Source organism: Sciurus vulgaris, assembly GCF_902686455.1.
Source record: "Sciurus vulgaris genome assembly, chromosome: 7".
In the NCBI taxonomy this organism is placed as follows: domain Eukaryota; kingdom Metazoa; phylum Chordata; class Mammalia; order Rodentia; family Sciuridae; genus Sciurus; species Sciurus vulgaris.
In genome coordinates this window covers 140029366-140053945 of record NC_136467.1, presented here as the reverse complement: position 1 = coordinate 140053945, position 24580 = coordinate 140029366, and the positions used below count along the sequence as shown (strand labels likewise).

The 24580-nt window shown below is 40.1% G+C and overlaps 1 protein-coding gene across 1 annotated transcript in view; it reads right to left on the bottom strand.

The window, feature by feature from the left end:
- The window catches only part of BMP6 (bone morphogenetic protein 6), a 156110-nt gene that overhangs the window by 22747 nt on the left and 108783 nt on the right, over positions 1 to 24580 (bottom strand). The window contains exon 2 of the mRNA XM_079147535.1: positions 12050 to 12242. Within this exon, the coding sequence (XP_079003661.1) occupies positions 12050 to 12242 (193 nt within the window). The remainder of the gene's footprint in view (positions 1 to 12049; positions 12243 to 24580) is intronic.

Genomic DNA, 24580 nt, shown 5'->3' with positions numbered 1-24580 from the left:
ACAAAGAACCAACTCTGTTTCATTGATCTTTTGTATTATTCTTTTAGTTTCTATTTCACTAATTTCATCTCTAATATTCATTATTTCTTTCCTTCTGTTTTAGGATTGGCTTGTTCTTGTTTTTCTAAAATCCTAAGGTGCACCATTGTTTATTTGAGATTTTTTTTTTTTTTTAATGTAGGCACTCATAGTTACTCTTCTCAGATACTACCTTTGCTGCATCCAGAGATTCTGGTATATTGTGTCTCTATTTTTTTACTCTAGGAATTTTTAAATTTCTCCCTTAATTTCTTCAATGACCCATTCATCAAAAACATATTGTTCAATTTCTATGTACTGGTACGTTCCTGTAGTCTTTCTTATTTCTAATTTCATTCACTGTGATAAGAAGAGATGCAAAAGATTCTTTCTTTCTTCTTCTTCTTTTTTTTTTTTTTTTTTTTGTAAGACTTGCTTTATGGCCTCATTTATGGCCAATTTTGGAGATTAAGTTCCACGAGTGGCTGAAAAGGAAGTGTATGCATCTGTTGTTGGATAAAATAGATGTCTATTAAATTCAACTTATCTATATTAAAGTTTTAAATCTTTTAAAAGGCATCTTTGTTGATTTTTCTGTCTGGATGACCTGTTAGTGAGTATGGTGTGGTATACAGAAGTCCCCTACAATTCAAAAGAGGTCCCTTTGAATTGAGTAATGTTTGTTATACATAAGTAGGTGCACTGACTTTCAGAGCATACATATGCACAGCTATTACGTCTTCTCTTTGGATTGTTCCCTTTACCAATATGTAAAGGTCTTTATTTTTTCTTACCAATTTTGGCTTGATGTCTGCTTTGTCTAATATGAGAGCAGATATTTCTGCTTGATTTCAGGTTCCATTTTCATGGAATACCATTTTCTATCCTTTCATTTTCAGTCTGAATGCCTTTGCTTGTGTGGTGTGTTCCCTGAAGACAAATGGATCTTGTTTTTTAATCCAATTTGCCAGACTATGTCACAATTGGAGCATTTAGAACACTTGCAGTCAGTGTTATTATAGAGAGGTTATGTATTTCTTCCTGTCATTTTATTTTATTCCTGATGTTTGATTTGTTATTAATCCTCACTAGTTTATCTACTGCTCTAATGAATTTTAGTTTTTCTTAGCTATCTTGGTTGTTTCTCTTCTTCAGTGTGTAGGATTCCTTTGTGTATCTTCTGCAATGCTGGCTTAGTGGTCATGAATTTCTTTGGGATTATCTTTGAATGTTTGTCTTTTTTTTTTTTTTTTTTGATTCTGAAAGATAGCTTTGCTGAATACAGTGATCTTGATTGGAAGTTATTTTCTTTGGGGGCTTGAGACACATCATTCCAAGTTCTACCAGCTTTTAGAGTTTCTGCTGAGAAATTTGCTATTTTCTTATTGGTTTGCCTTTATAAGTGGCTTGACATTTATTTCTTGCAGTTTTTAAAATTCTTTCTTTGTTCTGAATTTCTGGCATTTTAACCATAGTGTGTCATGGAAAGGTTCTTTTCTAATCCTATGTGGGGGTCTAAATACCTCCAGTATCTGAGTGTCCATTTCCTTCATAAGATTCAGAAATTTTCTATTACTTTACTGAATAGGTTATATATGCCATCATCCTGTATCTCTTCTCCTTTCTCAAGACCTCTAATTTTAAAAATTAGATCACTTAATATTCTCCCAAAATATTATTCTGATTATAGTTTATTATGTATGTACATACAAAGTTTCTTATCTACATACATACATATGAACCAATCAGCAAACACAACAAAAATAAATTCTTAACAAAAAACAAAAGAACTGTCTCCACTGAGGTGACTGGAACTGTGGACAAGAATGGATATTCACTACCTATGCCAGTCTTCACTTCTTTCTGTTTCTTCTTGGGCTATGCACTCCCTAAAGAGAGCAATGGCGAGGGGTTACTAAACCCATCCTTTTTTTGTTACTTACCAGGCTGCTACCTGGAGTGACCTGGGATCCAAGCTGGTTGAAATGGCTCTCAGCAACCCTGCTCCCAGGATGAGGTAGGATGGAATGGGAAATACCATCTACTGCAGTTTACTCTGGACAGACAGATGAATGCACTCCCAGGGCAGGGCTGACATGGAGTTGTAAATGAGATGTGCTGGTGACTGGCATCTAATTCTGATTGGAACTTAGTTGGGTGAGATCTCTTCCAGAGACAGTAGATCGACACATCCTGGGATGGGCCAATGTGATCTCTGCTGTGTATCTGGTTCTCCAGCACATCCCAAGAATTCTATTCATAAGGCAAGGTAACCAGGGAGGAGCATGGCACACACCAAACACACTAATAGTCCATGACTATGGCCTCCTAAGGCCTAGTTCCTGCATGTAGTCATGCCAGCCTGTTTGGCTTCCTGACCCTCTTCAGCTGGTCAAGTAAGTCACCAGCTCAAAGGCAAAGTGAGTTACTCTTCTCTCCATATCTCTGATCTGGAACCTGCTACAATCTTCTCTATATGTGATTGAGTGGCGTTCTACCAGGGTTATCTCAGGCCTCCTTTTAGGATGCCAGTGGGGAAAGCATGGCAGTATTAGATATGATCTCCTGGGTTCTCACAGCAGTAAGCCCCAGTGTGACCTCCACAAGATGACTACCCTCTCAAAAAATAGAAAAACGGAGTACTTCTCAAACACAAGCTTCCTGTACAGCCTTTGAATCAGCTAAGTCCATCTACCTTTCTGTTCTACAGTTGCTTCTGTGTTGAATTTTCTGTTTTGTTCTCCTTCCCTTTGTGCCATCCTTCCCTCTGTGGACCTCCAGCACCACCACCAACACAGATTTGGCCCCAAAGTACTCTTTCTTGCCCTCTATTCAAAACCTCAGAATTTCTGTGTCTTGCCAACTCTCTGTCCAATACTGAATTTCAGTGAATTCGCTCAGTCACCCCACTATCCTCAATGAGAAGCAGTCTTCCCACTGCTTCAATTCTGAGCCACAAGAAAGTGGAAAGTACAACTTTCTTCTACCCCACCATCTTGGCTTCTCCAGAACAGGACACTTGAAAATAGAGTACTATGTACTCAGGTAAACTGCTGTACATACACACATGGATTTGTACAGCAAGGGTGAATAATATTATATAATTAGTTAAGTCTTAACTAATCTTGTGCCACTTGACATTACTTCATTTTCACCCCAATGCTAGCATGGTAAAAAGATGCTTTAAATATCGGCTTGTTACCTTGACTCTGTAAGTGCTGTTTCATTTTTAACAAGCCAGTATAAGTCACTTTGTGTTAGGATAATAATGCAGTCAACTCTAATGTAGTGTTTACTTTGTGACTATTCCAAATGCTCTTACATATGTCAACGCCTCACCAATACCCTAAGAGTTCAATCCTATTAATACCAACACAGGTTTACATGTGAGGAAATTGAGGCACCAAGAGGGTAAGTAACCTGTTCCCTGCCACACAGCTAGTAAATGCAGAGCTGGGATATGAACCTAAGCCATTTGGCCCAAGTGTTGTGCATGCTCTTAACCATCACCCCAGTTGTCCTCCAAGAGAGCCTGGGTCAGACTTCCCTGAGAGGACTTGTTAATACAGACTGCTGCCCTTACCTTGGAGCTTCTGGTTCAGGGGGCCTGGGCTGGGGTCTGAGAACTTGCTTGTCTAGCAGGTTCTACACTGATGCCTACCCTGCTGGAAAGCATTCTTTGTGAGCTGGGGAATCAAAACCACCACCTTTTCATTAGATATGATAGTACTACCTCTGTCTGTGTTTTAGACTTACGGCTGAAAGCCATCTGCTCTCAAGATGTCTTGCTCATCTCCCTAAAACAGTGCAAACTAGATTAAAGCTGCTCTCAAGTACACGTATGACTGTTGTATGGACTGGCTTAACCCTCGGAAAATTGTCAAGTTAGGCTAATAAGCAGAATCGCAAGAAAGAGAAGTTCAAAGTAGCAGTGTTTCTGAAGATATATTTCTATGTGTCCAAGATGGAGAGAGGAGCCAGGCAGATGGTTGCTTTACATACATTCATGACTACCTCCTCTGTCCTCTTCAGCCACATAGGTAAAACAAGTTCCCATGTTCCAACTACCCTAGTGACCAGCTCAGATTGGGGAAAGATTACCACCAGTTTTTCAACATATTATGTCCAAATCTTATCTGTGTCATTTCTCCAATCCCATATTTCCATATTCTTGACCAATGTGGGGAAATGAAACAAAAATACTGGCTAATTTGTGATTTTTAAAAGAGAGAGAGGTTTCACAAAATAATCTTAACCACTAACATAGGCTGCCTCCCACAAAGCTAGAAAGCCTTGCACAAAGCTGCATGCAACCAAAGCAATCTGTTTCGAGGAATGAATAATTCATAAGGCATGGTTTCCAGAAACTAAAACTTCCTTCTCTGTCTTCGAAGTTTACCAAGTGGATAAGCAGTTCCCAAAGAACACCATCCTCAGTGACTGGCCCACCCGACTCCCCTCCACCATAAAATATGTTAGGGTTCTTCTGAGTGCATACATTTTTCTATAACTTTAATTTTACACTATACCTCAGAAATAACAACACCGACAGGTGGAAGAACAAGGTTTTGGAGCCTACTGAGTTTTTGTTTGTTATTTCATTTTCAGGCACATCATTCTGATATAAGGATTACGGGAAGATGAAACTAGTTACATAACCTGAGCCGTGGTTCAGTTGTATCATCCTCTTTTCAGGGGCAAAGGGACAAATACTGAAATGTTCATTGCTTGCATGAGGCCCATACTGAGGGAGCCAAAGATTATCAGTCCAGCAGTTAGATTTCAGGAGTCCAGGAGGATCGTAGCTGTGAAAGCCAGGCTTTCAAATAGAAAGAGAAACAGGTGTGGCTGGGCACTGTGATAAAAGCTTTGGTTTTCCTCTTGCATCCTGGCTTTCTCAAATTTGCCCTTCCCTTGAAAAAGGAAACCTGTCTCAGCTGTCTAAAAAGGTCAAATTTTTATCTCCAGTCCAGCAAGCACTGAAAATCCAACCAAATTCAAAGAGCAATCAGTCTGTAAGTAACACTTATCTAAAGAAACTATTCTCTCCTAGATCCTGGAAATGGATCAACTACTGGGTCCACGTCTTATAGAACTACAACATTTGGTTAATGATGCAAACATCGATATTCATAGGGACTTGTTAAAAAGTTTTTGAAATGAAAATAACAAAAAAAATTTACTGTCTCTTAGAGACTTATGCTTCTGCTATGATGCACCAAACGAACACTCCCACCAAGAACAACTAAAAATAATGGTTTAACTGAAACACACAACAAAATGAAAACTTGAGTGACGTTGTCTTAGAGCAACCTGGCGAGGTAATACCAGATGGGTCAAGACCAAGACCTTTAAGATAAGGGAATGCACTGAGGTGAGCCCTACATTTGCAGCTGCCTTTCCGTTCCAGAGCGTTTGTTAATTCCTAGCATAAGGCGTACACCAAAGAGAAAACAGCAGCAGCCTGAAGTTTGGAGCAGTATCACTGCAAGGGATAAAAATGAGAGTTCAAGGCAGTTAGGACATGCAGGGCTAAGGTCCCAGAGGAAAGAGGCTGCACAGAAGGGAATGTGTGAAAGTGATCTCATGCAAGCTGGGCTCACTCCTATGCAGTCCTTTTCTTCTTCAAGAGCTGTTTGCCTTGAACACCAAAATTTTCATTTGAGATATTTGCCAAATATTAGCTATGTATCCATGGGATAAGAAATTGAGAAAACAAGCAGAAATAAAATGTTTAGAGACTTAATAGCAGAGCACAGTTTTTGGCAGTCCCACAAATCTGAGGAGTGAAAAAGTAGAGTTCAGAGCCCACCAAGGAAGAGGGCCTCTGGTAAGCATCCTAGACTTTCAGCTGAAAACCCTGAAGGGCTACACTGTGGGAGAAATGGAAAACCAGAAACAGATGAGTCACAGCAGACCCCGAAACCTCCACAGAAACAGAAAGAACAGGGTGATTTCCCTGCTTTGTATCTGAGATCCAGAAGAACAATAAATCCAGTCTAGAAGGAGGTAACAATATCTAGAAACGTTTTATTAAATAATGTCCAAATTGTAATAAACATAAAGTTACCAAGTATGTCAAGGAATAAAATCAAGGGAACAAAAAGATAATGGAAATAGACCCATAGGTGATCCAAGGAGTAATCAGACATTATCTTGGAATCGGTCTCATATAAAACTAATACTAACTCACAAATTGAACTTGTCTCAGGGTTGTGACAATGGCTTAGCATTTGATAGTCTTTTAATATTAATATGGTAGTCATATTAACACTATAAAGGAGAAAAAAAATCAAATGATCATCCCCAAAGGTTCAGAATAGACATGTGACAATATTCCACCTAGGCTAGGGATACAGCACAGTGACAGAGCACTTGCCTAGCAAACACAGGATCTGGGTTCAATCCCTAATACCACCAGAATTTTTTTTACATTTTTTTCTTATTTAAATTAAAACTCTTATAAAACTAGGAATAGAGAATAATTTCCTGAATCTAAACAAGTATCTATAAAAACATTTACAATTATCATCCTTCATAGTAATAGCAAATTTACACCCCCACTGAGATTAGAAATCTGATGTATATTTTAGTGAATTTCAACACTGTACTGCACATCCTAACCAGTAAAATAAAAGAAGAAAAAGAAACAAACAAAAACGTAGGAATTGGAAAGGAAAAAATAAAACTTTATGTGTGGTGTGATTATACTTATAGAAATCCAAAAGACTTTACAGAAAAAATTAGAATTAACATGTAATTGTTCAAGGCTACTGGATATAATAGCAATATATGAAAATCTATTTTTATATACATATATAAGAGAATATATTTACCTAGATAAGGAAAAAACTGAAATTTTAAAAAATACCATTTATAATAGTATCAAAAATTTACTACCTAAATTAATCTAATAAAAATGTTTGACACACACAAAAGAACTATATATTATTGAAAGTTATTACAGAAAGACCAATAAGTACTATATGCTTGAATGGAACACTCAATATTGATAAGATGTAAATTATTTCAAATTGATCTCTACGTTTAATGTAATTCTAATCAGAATCCCAGCAAGTTTTTTGTTTTGTTTCATTTCTTATGGAAATTGAGAAACTCATTTTCAAGTTTCTCTGGCAACATAAATGGCCATTAGTATCCAAAATAGTCTCAAAAACAAATTTGAGAAACTAAAACAACAGATATCAATCCTCCTTGTAAAACCAAAAGAATTAAGACAGTGCAGTATTCATGCAAGAGGAAAAAAACCAACCAATGGAACAAAATAAAGATCCCAGAAATAGACCCACACATACGCAATCACCTAATATAAGATAAAGGTGCCACTGAGGTACATGGGAAAAGGCCAGTACTTTTAATAAATGGCACTGAGTCAATTAAGTTTTCTATTCTCCTACAGCTGGCCTATCTAATAATCTACTCCAGTGTCTCACTTATGGTCTCAGAATTCTACTGTAGCTTTGCTCATTCTGCTGAGATCAGAGTGTCTACATCTTGCTGCCTCTTGCGTATTCCAACAATGACTCAAACATATCCAAACCTGAACTCATCTTCATTCCCCTTTCTTAATTTATTCCTGTATTCCTTATTTTTGTGAATGGTTCAGAGTTCCAAGCTAGAAGTTTTGGAAAAAACATGGTTTGCCCTTCCACGATTATATTCTCTACTAGGAAAATTATGTTCTATCTGTAAAATAGGTCTGAGTTTGTGAATTTTGTCAAAAATTAAGTTAATAAGTTAGTCTAGGATTGATCCTGGGGGATCCAACAGTTTAAGGTTGGCTTAGTTGACCAAGAAAACCTTTCTCGAAATTTTGAACACCAACTCTAAAGCAGCACTGCCTTGTTTCCTTGATTCTAACATGTGTTTGTTCAGATCCTAAGGATTCTGAAGTTAGGATGAAACACGAAACTTTAAAAAACCAAATAAATGAACACCAGTCTATCTAGACATCCATTCATCCATCCATCCATCCATCCATCCATCCATCCATCCATCCATCCATCCATCCATCCATCCGTCTCTGCTTCTTTCCAGAGGTGTTTGTTTTGATATTGCTTATACCAGGAGGATATATATTTTAAGTCTGTAACTAGTTCTCCTTTAAATGTCTTTCAAAAAATTGTACCATGATAGAACATGGAAAAGTCATCACAGACGCAGAAGACACCATAAGACACCTCTACACATACCACAAAACAACACAACTGCCAAAACATAGAACAGAGAATGTCAAAACTAGCAGAGGTGAGTATAGCCTATTCATGATCCCAAGAGGACCACAATTCGGAAACTAAGCATGCTCTCTGTGAAAACTTCTGGTTAGCTTCCAAGAGATTCTTTTTGACTTCTAAGTATATAAAGTTCAGTTAAGAACAGTAAAGATGTGCCTTTAACCAAATAAGAAATGTAGATGAAAATGATATTCTTTAAAGGTCTCAAAATTGCACAAATTAATCTAAAGATGCTATAGAAATAAAGGTCATAAGAACATACGGGGAGCCACATGGTGCCATGATGCTATTGCAGGAGGGTAAAAGTCAAAAGGCGTTCAGAGCAGTCTCCTCCCCTGTGAAGACAGCAAAGTGTGGATGCCACCCGCAAGAATACTGGAAAGAAGCGAATGGACAGAAGTGTGAGAATCAGGAAAAGTACACAGACGTTGGGGAAAATTTATTCTAATCTTTCTTCCTCTCCATGCTCCTCCTCTAGAAAAAAATTGTTAACAGATCAATGGTTGATCAAGAAAACAAAGAATTGCAAAGGTTTTCTGCCGGAAGGCCTCAACTGCCAAAAGTACCAGGACCTGAATTTTAATAAATGCATTTTAACCACCAGTGGAATGTCCTCCTTGGCCCTCCAGACAGCCCACATCGAAGATGTGGAAATGGAGGTGTGGGGACCTGCTATAAGGAGACTGCTGGCCCCTTCTGGCACCACACCTTTATCTTGGAATGGTTCCCATGTCCTCAGGGTGACTTTTAGAAAGCATCGCAGACAATAATTTTAGCCTTGACAAAATTCACACAGACCATGCTTTATTTTCTCAAAGGTGACAAGCCTACCCTATCTATCAAGTCACAGTAAAATCCTAACGGGAGAATTTAAGAGAAGGTTTTTTCCAAACTGTTAGTTCTACATAATGCAAAATTTTATCAGCAGCATCATAAGGGCATAATGATTTATAGTTATCAACACTGACATCAAAGTTGTTTTTGGTTCTGGGGATCAAATCCAGGGCCTAATCTATGCCAGGCAAATGCTCTACCACTGAGCCATATCCCCAAGCCACCAAACTCATCTTAAAATGTAAATATCACCCAATACCATGGAGTTAAATTTTTAAAAAAATAAATAAACAAAATGCAAAGGGTTACTTGGACTTGAACTTAGTGTAGACTTTTTAGTTGTTGGTTTCACTTTCATCTATGGATTCCTTCAGATCTTTCCATAATTTAAGATTCTATATAAGGGCTGATTCTCAAATTTTGAATAAAATATCACATGCTTCCCTGGCATCACTAAAATCACCATCTATTCAAATACTTACTTTTTAAAAAACTTACCTGGTCCAATTGCTTCTTAGCAGTTAAAACAAATGTTTCTTCACAGTGCAAAGTGAAGTCCTACCTTCCAAGAATCTTTCCTGACCCTCCCTGGGCCAGGTTTCCTGACTGCCTCCTGTGTCAGAAAACCCGGGACATCACGTCTGCCCTCAGCTGAGTGTATGACTCAGCATCGAAAAACCTGACTCCTTTCTAAGGAGGCCAACTATGTTGGAACACAAACATTTCTTAAATTAAGTGAATCCATCAAATGTTACAAATTTCACTTAAACACAGATTAGACAAACAAGTTTCTTGACAAGCCTAGAAAAGGATTTTTAGCCAAGACACCCCAAGACGGTACAGATGGGGAGATCAAACCAGCCCCCACAAGGAGTCCTGCAGTCAAACCTGGAGGCCTCTGGAAGAACATTAAGAAGCCATGGGAGGCCTGGGCTCCCCGCCCACAGATAAGAAAATCTGGCCAACCTGGAACCCTTCAGAAGCATGAGATTCTCCAATTCTCCCAGTATTGCCCCTCTCCTGTGCTCAAAAATTAAACACATCCAAACACCAAATGCTTCTATCCTAGAAGGCAGAGAAATGACAGTTCTATGCTTTGATAGGGAGCCATCCAAGGTTGGGACCCTTCAGGACTTTGTTTTCCAAACTCACTGCTGGCCTCGAGAAGTATGTCACCACCATCTTCAGCATAAGGCAGCTGTACTTTTTTGGCTAGAGTTCAGTATAAACCTTACAAAGTTTCTGTTAGCTCTCTTAAAAATAATAATAATAATTTTGAAAAATTCCATAGTCACTAAACTTCCAGCTTAGTGTTTTTACTATAATGCTTTTCCCTCGGGACAGAGAAAACCATGTATCCCGAACAAACTTCTGAGGCAAAAATGTACCAGTACAAAAGTTATTCCCACCAGAGAAATGTAATGGAATAATTAGATTGAAAAATCTATGGTAAAGTCATTCCAGAGAACTGCTGAGTGCCAATTCTCTCCAAAGTATCAAAAGATGAATATCTAGCAATGAATAATTTGCTTTCCAAAAGAAGCCCTCAACAGCAAAGCCACTGCATATGCTTTTATTTAGGAGTGACAACCAGGCATTGGAAAACTTCCCTTTCATTCTGATTTTTGATCTATCATAAAGATACCACAGTGGCTGTATTTTACTCATTATTTAACTGGCCCAGCTTGGAACTCATCTACAACCCTCGGTATGTATATTCCACACCATGATGTATTCCCGACACCCGGCATCACCCCCTCTTCTTCCATTTACCCCACTGCAGACTTAAATATGTCCAAGGGTTCAAGACTGGTGGTGCTTTCAAAACTAAAATGAACTTTTCATAGCACAAGTTCATGTTTCTGAGGATTTCAATATGCATATTTGTGATGCCCCACACACAGATCTATGAGTTCAGAAAAAAAAAAAAAAAATCATTCCTAAACCTTTGGAAATTCTTAGGAAGTCAATAGACTTCCAAGACCAAAAGCAAGAATCTGGAGATATTTCATAAAACCAAAGGTGACAAATTTCTTAGAGAGCCTGTAAGTGCAGGGTTATGCTTCCTATACATTGTTTTCCTTTCTTACCTTTTTAATCTACTATATAATTGCCAGACTATTACATTGCTGGCTTAATTTCTACCTTGTGCACACTGAGAACTACACAGCAATGCTAACCTCTGCATCTTGTGCCTGATTCTCCCTGGACTGACCCCTTAGGTACCAAGCAAAATCCAAAGTCACTAGCTGCTTTTCTGTGCACTCTAGTTTTAAACTACCCCTGTAACACCTTATCCTTCTGCCCTTCCAAGTCCTTTACCCATCACTCCATGGAAGCTCTCCTTTATTATTAGGCCCTTCCAGGAACATATGTCATTGCAGCTTTTTTTTGTAAAATGGTCTGGACTCATTTTAGGAAACAAGAATATAGACATATTGAAAAAAAAGAAAAAAAACTATCATTCCCTTGCATCCAAATAGTAAAATAACACATTAAACCCACTTACTCAAAGGTAATCACATGTGTTTATTAAATGCACAAATAAATAGTCTTATTGTCATCTGAATTAGTATCATTTATAATCATCATCACATAAATTTAATGTGTGAATTTATTTTAGCCACCCCTGCCCATCATTCAACGTGGGGACCAAACAGTAGTGGAAAATATTTTATCCCCAATACAATATACAGTTGTCTGGTCACAAAAGGTGCTTAGTAAATCATCCTAGCTGGTTTGCTCAGGAAAGGATAAGTATTTGGAAAATCAGCTTCAAATCTTTTCAGCTACCAGTACCCTGTAGAACACCCACCTCCTCAGGTCCACGGGCTGCCCCTCAACTCCTAAGCACCTTCCACAGACACACTTGGGGTCACGTGATGACAGAGGGTGAGAAATGGGGCCAGGCCCACCTTTTGGGCTTCCTTGAGCCTTCATACCTGTGCTGATGCTCCTGTAAGACTTGGTAAATGCTGATAAGAAAAGTTTGGTTTTTAAAACTGCCCACAACACAGTCCTTGTAGATGCGGAATTCTGCAGCCGTCACAGCCTCACCCTCAGGAATCTGGGATAGGTTGAACTTGAACTCTTTGTGGTGTCGCTGGCGAGGGGAGAACTCCTTGTCGTACTCCACTATAGGATCAAACAAGAGAGAGTGACAACTATTGTTATTGACTAAGTGCCACAGGTTCGCCTCATGAAAGCTCCCCCGTCTCACTCCATCCGTGGACTACTAGTTACCAACGGCCGGTCCGAGCAACGAGGGGTAGAGGGAAGAACGCCGGCCAGACCGTCAGACAGGCCCAGTTACCGACATCACGTCACCTGAGGACGACATCCACTTTTTGGGCTCTTGTCAATTTAAACACTTGTAGGATTTGGTTAAAATAAACTGCCTGAGAGCAAGTGATTCAGACTCTGGGCTTTGCGTTTCCTCATCCGCAAAATTGGGCAGTGGGTGACTTTGTGGGGAAAGGAGGAGAAGGGATGAAATCCCAGCCTGACCACGACGCCCTCCCAGGTCTTTCCACCCCGACTCAGTTCTGTTCCCGTGTCACCCTCTGCAGCTGGCATGACCAGGGTAGTCCTGCATTGAACTTGCGTGGGTGGGGTGACAGGAGAGCACACTTTGCCTCCAGGGGACTCAAACACGGCCTGCTATTCAGTGGAAACTCCTGTTAGGGTAAAGCTTCATAGAAAATGGTGCCCTGCAGTCCACCTATGGCCGGAAGCTGGGGGTTGAGTGAGGGAGGGGAGGGACCTTCTGCACTGCCCAACTGCTGGAACCCCATTTAATCTGTGAATAGATCCCAAGCAGAACTAGGATGTGTGAGGAAATCACCAGTGATGTCCTTTCCTGTTTTCTAATGATTTATACTGAAAGAAACCTTTGGAACAGGATTAGGTGCAGAGATATGTTTAAGCAGCTCTAAGATGGCGGCTGGTGTTGAGCCAAGAGGTGGCGCATAATTAGTGTTAATACAGCGCGTGACCTCTTATGACCTTTTGCCTAATTAGTTAATGTCTCCTCTGCACTAGTGGTCAACAGATGTTCCTCATTCTTTCTTGATTGGTACTGTGGGGTGTGCTTCAATTGTGCTAATCCTAAGCTGATTGGCTGCCTTAGGTATATAAGACATTCTCTTCACCTGGGCGGGGTGGCGTCCCAGGACGCAGGACGCAAGCTGCAGGCTGTAGGCTGCAGGCCACAGGCCGTAGGCCGTATACCGCACCTCCAAGAAGCAACCCACCTTTAAGAAGCAGTAGACCTCTGAAAGCGTAGCCTCTCTGAAAGCGTAGCACCCTCTAAAATTAAGCAAAGCCTCTCTTCCCCTCAAAGCCTCTCTTCCTCTAAGCAAAGCCTCTCTTCCTCTATAAACTAGCGAACAAGCAAGTAAGCAAGGAAGCAGCTCAGAAATAGAAGTAGTTCATTCCCAGACCACCTCTGATTCCTTCCCGCGGGATTGTTGCTGCAGGCGGCAACAATTGAGTCTAAAAGTTCTTTTTTTAAAGTATTTGAAATGAAGCTAGTTTTCCCTCCCTGGGTGGAGGGATATGTGGTCCATACGCACAATGCAAGACTACTGAGCCTTTCAAACAGAAGAAAATCGTGCTTCTGTGACAATATGGATGGCCCTGGAGCACGTGATGCTGGGAGAAATAAGCCAGGCTCAGAAAGGCAAGCACCACATGTTCTCACTGACGCTTGGAATGAAGGAAAGTCAAGCTCAAGGAAGCAGAGGTGGAAGGGTGGTTGCCAGGGCTTAGGGCATAAGGAGAGGGTGGGGACTTGGGAAAAGTGAGTTGGTCCAAGGGTACGAAGGTCAGTTTTGCATTAATTTCACAGAACTACCATACAGCATGGTGACTAATAATACCATATTGCATACACTTTAAATGTTCTCACCACACACACAAAGAAAAGGTGAGAGAGACCTTTGTGAGTTTGACAGTGGTGATCATTTTACAATGTATGTGTAAAATGTATATCAAAACATGTTATATCCCTTAAAATACATACAGTTTTTCTTTGTCAATTACACCTTAATAAAACTAGAAAAATAACTTTTTTAAAATAAAATTGTTTTTCTACCTGAAAAACTAGTACAGAAAATTGCAATGACTGATTCTTATTATTTGAAGTTAGCTTCAGCATTTGAATGTTTATATGAAGTCCCATGTGAGAGTGGTGATATCAAACCTGAGGGCTTAACTCAGAGTCGTCGTGAAAGAAAAAAGATGGGTTCTGTTGCCACCAGAAGCCCTAACTGTCCCCCGAGTCAAGAAACACTCCTACTCCGCTGCGCCTGTCAGTTTTTTCTTAGTGACAACCCGGATGGAACCTCATGAGTGAATTCATCCTCAATGGCAGCTCGTGGGGAGAAAGCAAAAATAAAATCATTTGTCACCCTGAACTTTCTACTCTCTTCATGTGCTGTTTACTGTAGTTATCAAAGAAAAGTTGTGAGGATTCAGAATCTTTTAAAAAAATCAAAATACCTAGCAGCTCTCAAGAACCTGAGACCTTGATGGCATTTGCAGAAGCTAAGGAGAGAGGAGCCATCTCTGGGGACAAGATTTTAAACCGAGAACTTCCGGAACTGACATGTAATTATGCAACAATTCCTCAAGGGTGGGATTTCCTTTTTTTTCAAATTTTGGGGGTTAAAAAAGAACAAGCTTTGGCTTCTGCAAGCACTTGAACGTAAAGTAGAAGGAGGTCCAACCAGAAAGTAAACCACAGTGCAGTCCCAACCAAGGCAGCAGGTTTTCTAATTAGTGGCTAAGCATGAAAAGGAATATTGTTAAAGAGTTCACCCAAGGACACGCACATGGAACACTGTATCGCTTTCCCTAAAACTGATCTGCCTTTTAAGTTTGATATGTTATCACTGTTGGTTAAAAAATTGAATCAGATCTGATTTCCCAAAGAGTCTTTATTTAAAAAAAAAAAAGAAAAAAGAAAGAAAAAAAACCCCAGAGCTTGTCTATGGGGTCTTTTGGAACCTTCATTTCAACATTGCTACCTGGAAATACATTCTTTCTTTTTTTTTTAAAAAAAAAATTGTTCTAATTAGTTATACATGGCAGTAGAATGCATTTTGACACATCATACATAAATGGAGTATAACTTCTCATTTGTCTGGTTGTACATGATTACAGTTACACAGGTCATGTAAGCTTATATGCACATAAGAATAATAATGTCCAATTCATTCTATTATCATTCTTACCCCTTCATCCTCTGTTTAGTCCAAAATACCACTATTCTATACCCACCCTTCCTTATTGTGAATTAGCAGCTGCATATCAGAGAAAACATTTGGTCTTTGGTTTTGGGTAACTGCCTTCTTTTACTTAGCATGATATTCTCCAGTTCCATCCATTTACCTGCAAATGCCATAATTTCATTGTTTTTAAGGCTGAGCAATATTCCATTGTGTATATATATATATATATACCACAGTTTCTTTATCCATTCATCTGTTGTGCACCCAGGTTGGTTTCATAGTTTAGCTATTGTGAATTGAGCTGCTATAAACGTTGATGTGGCTGCAACACTATAGCATGCGGATTTTAAGTCCTTTGAGTATAAACCTAGGAGTGGGATGACTGGGTCAAATGGTGGGTCCATTCCAAGTTTTCCTAGGAGTCTCCATACTGCTTTCCAGAGTTGTTGCATCAATTTGATGTCCCACCAGCAATGTATGAGAGTCCCTTCTCCCCCACAACCTTGCCAACATTTATTGTTGCTTATATTCTTAATGACTGCCATTCTGACTGGAGGGATATGGAATCTCAGTGTACTTTTTTGATTTGCATTTCTCTAATTGCTAGAGGTTCTGTGAAAATACATTAAGATTCATTAGAGAGCATGTATAGGAATACTTCAAAGAAGTCTTTCGATCTCTTACTATCAACAACAGTTTGAGAAAAAAATACAGATGTTAAGTGAGACAGATGACAGTAACTAAGACTTTTCAGTTACAAAGATTAGAGAAAGATACAAAAAAATCAATAAATGAGAAATGTGGTGGCAGGTTTTTGAGAGGCACACCCCCACCAATAAATCACACCTCCCTGAATTCATGTCCTTGAGTGGTCTCCTCTCCTGGCTGGCTCTATAACCTGCTTTGGACCATGGAATGCAGCAACAGTGGAGCTGAGTAACTTTCTAAGGTAGGTTGTAAGCTTTGAACTTCCTCCCATGCTTGTGTGAGGCAAGACAGCTGCGATGTAAGAAGCAGGAAGCCAGACTACCCAGAAACCTCCATGTTGTGAGGAAGCCCAAGCTAGTCATGTAGAGGAGTGCATGGAAGGAAAGTGAAAGGGGTTATGGGAAGAGGAGGGGGAAGAGAGCGAGAACACCACCAATCGTCTAGCTACTTGCCAAACACTTCAGCAGAGACATCCGATAGTTATGAAGAGGCCATCTTGGCCCTCAAGTCCAGTGGAGCTTTGGATGACTCTAGTCTGACCGCAACTGCAGGAGAAACCTTGAGCAAGAATCACCCGGGGAAACCCATTATCTCAGAGGACTGTGTGGGACGCTGATGCACTGCTGGTGTTAGCCCCTTTGGTTTGGGGGGTTGTTTTGCAATCATACAGGATCACCCAAAATTGAAGCGATGACAGCAGAGGCTAAGAGAGGGAGGAGGAGAGAGAACTGGCGCATCTGACCCTGCTAGGAAGGGGAAGAGTGCATGTAATTCTTAAGGATAAGGATTGTGCAACGCTGGAAGGCAATACGTGTGACTCAGGAGGAATCCTGGCAAATGCTCACAGACAGATGCAAAGAGATAAAGATCCCAAAAATGAGAAAACAGAAGCGCAGTTCAAAGTATTCATTTTATCACAATGTGAACTAGAACCCGCTGCCTTTTAAGGACATTTTCCCATTTCTCCTCTACCAAGACAACATTGTCTCAAAGCATTCTGAACATTCTTTCCTTTGATCCTTCGTTGGGGAGAGTCCTGATCTCTGTTGCCCCTTGGTCTCTGATTGCAAGCTACCCCTTACTCTGGGTCTTCTGAACGCCCCCTTGATGTCGCTCAGCTCCGAGCTGAACGCCTTTCCCCACTCTGTCAGACACCTCAGCCTCCATGGCTGAAATTCGCCCGGAACTTCTCCTTTCTCTCTCCCACTCTCTTGCCTGTCACTGGCTTTACACAGTGCATTTGCTGATATCTCAGAGGGATGCAAGAAAGAAACACAATGTGGTTGCTACCTCCATCTGAAGACCACAATGGTAGAAGGGTCACATTTCCAATGAACTTAGCAGTTCAAGTCATAGGATTATGGATTCCTTAAACAGCAAATAGTTCAGGAAATAGGAAAAGAAGGGAAAGGATGATGGCGAGGTTTTGAAATTCAGTACCTAACTGTAACCTGAGTATTCATCTTATCAACAGTGGGGGCCACATGTGGCGTACAACAAAGTAGGGGCTGAGATAGTAAGGAAGACTGCAACGCTGGATTGGAATTTCAGCTCCCTCATCCCCTTTTTTTTCTTACTTACATGATATTAGTCAAAAGTTTCAGTGTTAGTTCAGCGGGAAGACTAACCCTTTTGAAGATTGAGTGAAACATTCTACATAAAATAGCCCATGGCATAATTGCTCCAGTTGTGATAACCACTGGCTATTGTTTGAGAATCTAGTTCCTCTGAGCTTCCCGCAATTAACACTTTCTCTAAGGTGGCTTTGGAAGGACACATCCTGCAAAATGGGCGGTGAAATCTTATCATCCTTGGTGTGCAGCTAGCGAACAGAACAGTGCTGCGTTCTCTTAGACAAGAGTTCCTAGAATTTAATTTCAAGGACCAGTTAAAACATTTTTAAGTAATGGTGATGACCTGACACAAGGTCACTGACATGTTCTGTTTGCCCTTTGTTAGGACAATAAAACAACAAACGGCATTCTTTTAACTATGATTTCATTTCTAGAAATCCTTTTAACACCAAATAAAACAGAAAGGACATAACTGAAGAATATACTACCACCCTCTAAATTGAAAAACATTTGGCTTTATAAATCTCACTTTCTCTTTTTGCTTCAGACCCTACCAGTTGAAGTTTTAGACCAATCCCAGATCTTTGGCCAACATGCAGGAACTGTAACCCCAAGGAATCAAAGTTACCCGTTTAAGATGAAAAAGATAAATTATGTAATGTTATGCAAACAAAAGGGTACTGGAGATTCATAACTGATTTATACGGAGTAGTGGGATTTGTTGTGGCATGTTCATAGGTACATAAAAACACCATCTGCTCAACTTCACTCCCAAATACTGCAGATGACTGTAGTGAACCCAGCACTGAGCTTCAGCACTAGGACATGACTCCCACTGTTACCTGCCTTCCTTCCCTGTCTCATCCTGCCTCTGCCCCAAAGTACCTTGTGTCAAACAGTGCTTCCGGTCGCCTTGCTTTAGAAAATGAACAGTTCTATCACATGTGTGTGAATCGCTAAACTGCACAGTGCTTAGTTTTTCTGTCTTCCTCATAGTCTTTCCTTTTCGAGGCATGATGGAAATTGCACAGGCACACATGAAAACACAGGCATGGTCACAGAGCACACAGCAGCCCTCCAGGACAGCCAGGCCGCCTGTCAGGCTGAAGTCCTATGAGTGGGCATGGCTGCTCTGCAAATAGTGGGTGACCCCTCAATCCTCTCCTCAGTCCTACCTTGAATATTAAAAATAAGGGCATTTCCTTACAAGCATTGGGGAGGAGGTAGAGAACTGGAACACCTGTGCAGGACTGGTGGGCATGCAAGATGGTCTAGCTGCTGTGGAAAACAGTATGGAAGTTCCCCAAAATACCAAACATGGAATTACCATACCATCTAGCACCTATCTTTCTGGATATATTTGCAAAAGAACTGAAAGCTGGTCTTTGAACAGTTTGTCACCCACATTCATAGCATGATTCATAAAAGCCCAAAGTTGAAAGCAACTCAATTGTCCATCAGCCAAAGAAAGGATAAGCACAATGTGATATATTGTATTTACAACAATGAAATATTAGCCAGCCTTAAAAAGGAAGGAAATTCTGACATGCTGCATCACAGATGAACCTGGATGACATCATGCTCAGTGAAATAAGCCAGGCACAAATGGGCAAGTATGGTATGATTAAATGAGGCATCTAGAGTAACTGAACTCACAAAGACAGAAAATAAAATGGGAGTTGCCAGAGGCTGGGGAGAGGAAATGGGAGTTATTTAATAGCTGCAGAGTTTTAATGTATGAAGATCAGTTCTAGAGACAGATGGTGGTGCTGCTGCAGAGCAGCATGGATGGATTTAATGCCACTGAACTGCACACTTAACATTGTTAAATGATAGATTTCATGTTATGCATATGGACCATAATTTTAAAACCTACTAAAACCTACCAAAAATGAACATTTTCTTATATCATTATACCTAAATTTAAAACAATTCTTCACTATCCCCCAATACCCAATCCATCATCAAATTGCCTGAAATATCTCAGATATTATCTTTGTACATCTGTTTTATTGGAATCAGGATCCTAACAGGGTTCACCTGTTACATTTGATTGTTTTGTCTCTTATGTTTCTTTTTATTAGTGCTTATTGTTTACACAGAATAGTGGGTTTTGTTGTGACATATTCATAGGTACGTAAAATATACTTTGATCAATCTCTCCCAAATACCTCTGTCCTCCCTTCCTACGGCCCCTCCTTCTACCCTAATGGGCTCCCTTCTACTTCATGGCCCCTTTTTTCCTGCATTTCCCATCTAGCTTCAACATATGAGAGAAAACATGTGATACTCTTCTGAGTCTGACTTATTTCATTCAAAATTATGTCTCCAGCTAAGCAAGGTGGCGCATGTCTGCAATTCCAGCAACTTGGGAGGCTGAGGCAGGAGGATCGCAAGTTCAAAGCCAGCCTCAGCAACTTAAGGAAGCCCTAAGCAACTTAGTGAGACCCTGTCTCAAAATAAAATATAAAAAGGGCTGGGATGTGGCTCAGTGGTTAAGTGCCCCTGGGTTCAATCCCCAGTACCTACCTCCCCCCAAATAATTTTGTGTCCAGTTCTATCCATTTTCCCTTGTCTTTTTTTCAAGCTAGCAAATAAGAATTTTTTAAAAAAGAGCTCCAATAGCCCCCAAATAAGTACACATAAAAAAAACTGTATGACCAACATTCTTAATAACGACACATTTGAACCACTTCTAACTGCCTTTACAATCTGGAGGCCAGTTCAGTACTCCAAGAACGAGAGGCAAGGAAGAGGCAGGTTACAGAGCTGCAGACCTAGTAAGGAAGTTCAGAGGTGGCTTCCTTGACTGAAGGTGTCCTCACCTGTTCTGCTACCTTTCCCCTGTACTCTTGGGATGTCCTGTGCCTGTGTTCACAGTGAGACCAGGGACACTCACCCCAGGAGGTGTCCTGAGGCTTCAAGTTACACTTGCTTGTGGGATCTATTGGGGAATGTCCTCTCACGTTCTCTATTTATTACACTTATACCTAACAGTGGGCTCTGCTGTTGTGATCCCTCTCTTTTCAAGCAGTGATCTCCCATCTTCAAAGTCTGGCCAACTTATCTGCAGAATCATCTGATTCTGGTGTTTTGGGGAAGATTTTTAATGATTCACTTATTTTTCTTTAAACATACAGAAATATTCAAGCAATTTCATTTTAACTCAGTGTGCATTGTCTAGAGGTTTCTCAGTTTAGGTTTAATTTTTCAAATTTGTTGTCATGAATTTTTTCCGTAGTATTATGTGATCTCTGCCCTATCAATGGTTGTTTCTATTTTTCATTCCTAACAGTGTTTACTTGTGCATTTCCTTTTTCTTGACTGATCTTACTGGGGGTCACTTTTTTCCTCACTATTGGTTGACTGTAATAAAGATACTTTAAAATTGGTATTTTACTAAAATTATGGCATTTGTTGGTAAATGGGTGATGGAGTTGGAGAATATCATGCTAAGTGAAATAAGCCAAACCCAAAAAACCAAAGGCCAAATGTTTTCTCTGATAAGTGGACAATGATACATAACAGGGGGAGGGTGGTGGGGAGGCCAGAGAAGAATGGAGGAACTTTGGATGGGGTGGGGGAAGGACAGAGAGTAGACTGAGACAGACAGTATTGCTCTATGTTTATGTTTGATTACATGAATGCTGTGAATCTACATTGTGTACAACCATAGAAATGAAAGGTTGTACCCCACTTGTGTACAGTGAATCAAAATGCAGTCTGTAAAAATAAAGATTTTTAAAAAATTGGTATTTTACTAATATCATTTCACTAAATCTGAATTATTTCAACTAAAATTGTCTAGAGGAAAATAAAGACACCAACTATTTAAACTGCAAACACAAAAGAGAAAATAAAAAAGGAAAAATGAGAGTAAAGGAAAAGAAAAATCTATTTAAAACATTTATTTTATGAGTAATCACACATTATTTTTCTCATTGACTAGACTTACACTCTGGGTAACTTGGTCTAATTATGTCAAGTAGTTATATTAATTCCCAGTAAATTCTACATGTTCCAAATATTTTGTTTCACTGATGGTTACACGCCAAACTCAAAACTTTTTTTTTTTTTTTTAAGTTCACTCCATTGACCAGTGAGAGCAGCTTTTCATGTAATGGCACAATTCATTTAATTTTAGGCAACAGGACAAGTCAGGTCAGTCTTCCAAGAGTTGTAACAATGGCGGCCTCTTGACTTTTAAACTGTACAAGCATATGACCTTTAATAGTAAGACAGACACCAAGTGGAACTCTCCAACTCACTTTCAGTGAGATAAGACTTCAGCTTCTGGGGTTCACCAAGTGCATATAAATGTTAAAATTTTGTGAGAACCACAGATATCAAGAATCTATTTCCCTGCATGATGGACTCCAAATGACTTTTTTTACACTTTACTTCAATTTTTTTTTAAACTTTTTATTTGTTCTTTTTAGACACACAAGACAAGAGTATATTTTACATATTATACATACATGGAGTATAACTTCCCATTCTTGTGGTATGCTTCACTTTTTATTTTAAGGTATCATAGACCCACAAGTAGGTGCAAAAAGAGTCAAGAGGTCCCTTCCAGCCAGCTTCCCCTGATGGTGACATCTCACGTAACTGAAGTGCAACATCAAGATCAGAGAGAGAATGTTGGCACAACACCTTAGCCAGGCTAACCTACTCTGATTTCACCAGGTTTCATGTGCGCTTGCCCTGGTACATATGTAATTTTGTGACACCACATTACAGGTTCTTATGACCATCACTGAAATCCAGGTCCAGAATTCTTTTGTTACCACAAAGGAACTCTCTTGGGCTACCCTTTTATTCCAGTGACTTCTTCAGACTAGACCCAGTGCATATGTTATAAAGAGCCCTAGGACTAATATCAAGCATCTATACATCACCATTAGTAGTGGGAACTAACCAAGTCATTTATTGTTTTAAAATTTTTTCAAATCATTTTCATACATAAATATAGTTACTAATGTCACTTTTCCTTGGAATGATCAGGAGCTAAACTACATGTGTCCCACTGGGAAAGTAACTAGTGGATCTCAGTTACCATGGAGGAAGGCATTACCCATTTAATCAATAAATATGTCAGGAAGAAAGACTTACTAATCACAGTTGTGACAGAACACAATTAATGTCCAACAATCACAATTTTTCCCACTTACAGGGATGACATAAAGAAGCAATTAGACCATGTCTGGCAAAAATAAATATAAACAACATGATTTTTTTTCATAATTGAGAAAAAGTTTAACATCTTTGTTAAACACAGATGAGACAGCCCAAAAAGAAAAGCAGAGACTCCCTACACCTCCCATTTCCACGGCCGAGCAATAGTGGGCAGAATGTCCTCACTGTGAGGACGTGTATTCATGACATGGGACTGTTGTTTCTTTTAGATGATCTGGATTCTGAGTGATTTTATGATGTGGTTGTCTTTGATATGCTGCAGCTTCGCTACAATACACTCTGTTGTGTTTCTTTTTATTTATCCCACTTGAATTGTGCTGTGGTTTTGTTTGTGGAGTCTTACCTACTATTAATTCTGGAAAATTCTATTAGCACAGCAGTTATGGCCTCTTCTCCCATTCTCTTTAATGTCTCCTTTAAAAATGACAATGAGGGCTGGGGAGATAGCTCAGTCGGTAGAGTGTTTGCCTTGCAAGCACAGGGCCCTGGGTTCAATCCCCAGCTCCACAAAAAAAAAATGACAATGAGATGTGTTAGACTTTCTAATGTCCACATCTCTTCACAGGTCCTTGGTAACATTTATCTCCTGGTCACTGGACTGGATAATTTCTTCAGGTTTACAAGTTCACCAATTCTCTCTTTCACTGTGTTTCATGTTTGCTTTAAGCCATCTATCAGTTTTTCATTTGAATGATCTGAAATTCTTTTTCTAATAGTTCTGTATGTTATTGTTAAGTCTGCTTGATAATTTTTACCCCTACAGTATTCATTATGCTATAATCTCTTTCTATATTTCTACATAACGGTCTTAGCTTTTCTATCTAACTCGGTGTCTGTTCTCCAACATGTGAAATCCTTGGGGTGCTTCATTTGGGTGGTGTATTTTCTTGTAAGTTTGGGATTTTTTTGTTTTTAGGTCATTTCTCATTGAAATCCACCCTGGATATTTAAGTCAGTGTTGCTTTGGTCAAAGAGGAAGAGGAGGGAAGAGGAGAGAGGAGGAGGGAGGAAGAGGGAAGAAGGAGGAGGAGGGAGGAGAGGAATGGGGGAAGGGAAGGAGGAATAAGGACTTTGCCTTTGTGAGGGACACTGCCAATTTGGGATTGCTTTGTCTCCCTTGCGGAGTCTCCGCTTAATGCATGAACCCCTGGGGCAGTTCCCCCACTCATCCCAGCCCCTGAGCTGGATCCACAGCGTTGGGCTCTGCACTCAGAACCCAGGCTTTGTGTTTGTTTGCCCCTGGGAACCCACTCCGGGTGCTTCAGAGACACTGGTGCCCAAGGCCTGTGTGCCTCTCTTTATCCTGGACCTTGTTGTATTATAGCAGGAGGCCCCGCAGATTATCTGCTCTGCAGTACTTCCAGGATTCAAGGTTTTTATCTTTCATGTTTGGAAAACAACATTTGGGACACATTCCTCTCAACTCCTCAAGATATTGTAAAACTGGCTTAATGTCTGAAGAGTTTACAAAGCAGCATCTCACACGTTGTTATCGCATCCATTGCTCGGAACAGTCGCAGGAGGTAGGCAGAGCGAGCACCACCACGTCAGGTCCCAGGGAATCTGGCCAGCAGTGATGTGGCTCCTGCACGCCACTTACCTTTAAGACCCCAGCTGTTCTCTTTATGCTACCACCTCCCCCTTCCTCCCTCCAGCCCACTGCTCTTCCTGAAGGGATGTATTTGTACCCTTCCTCCTCCTGGTGCCCCCCACATTTGAGGACAACATTCACAAAATGAAACTTGCTTTCTCCCCATCA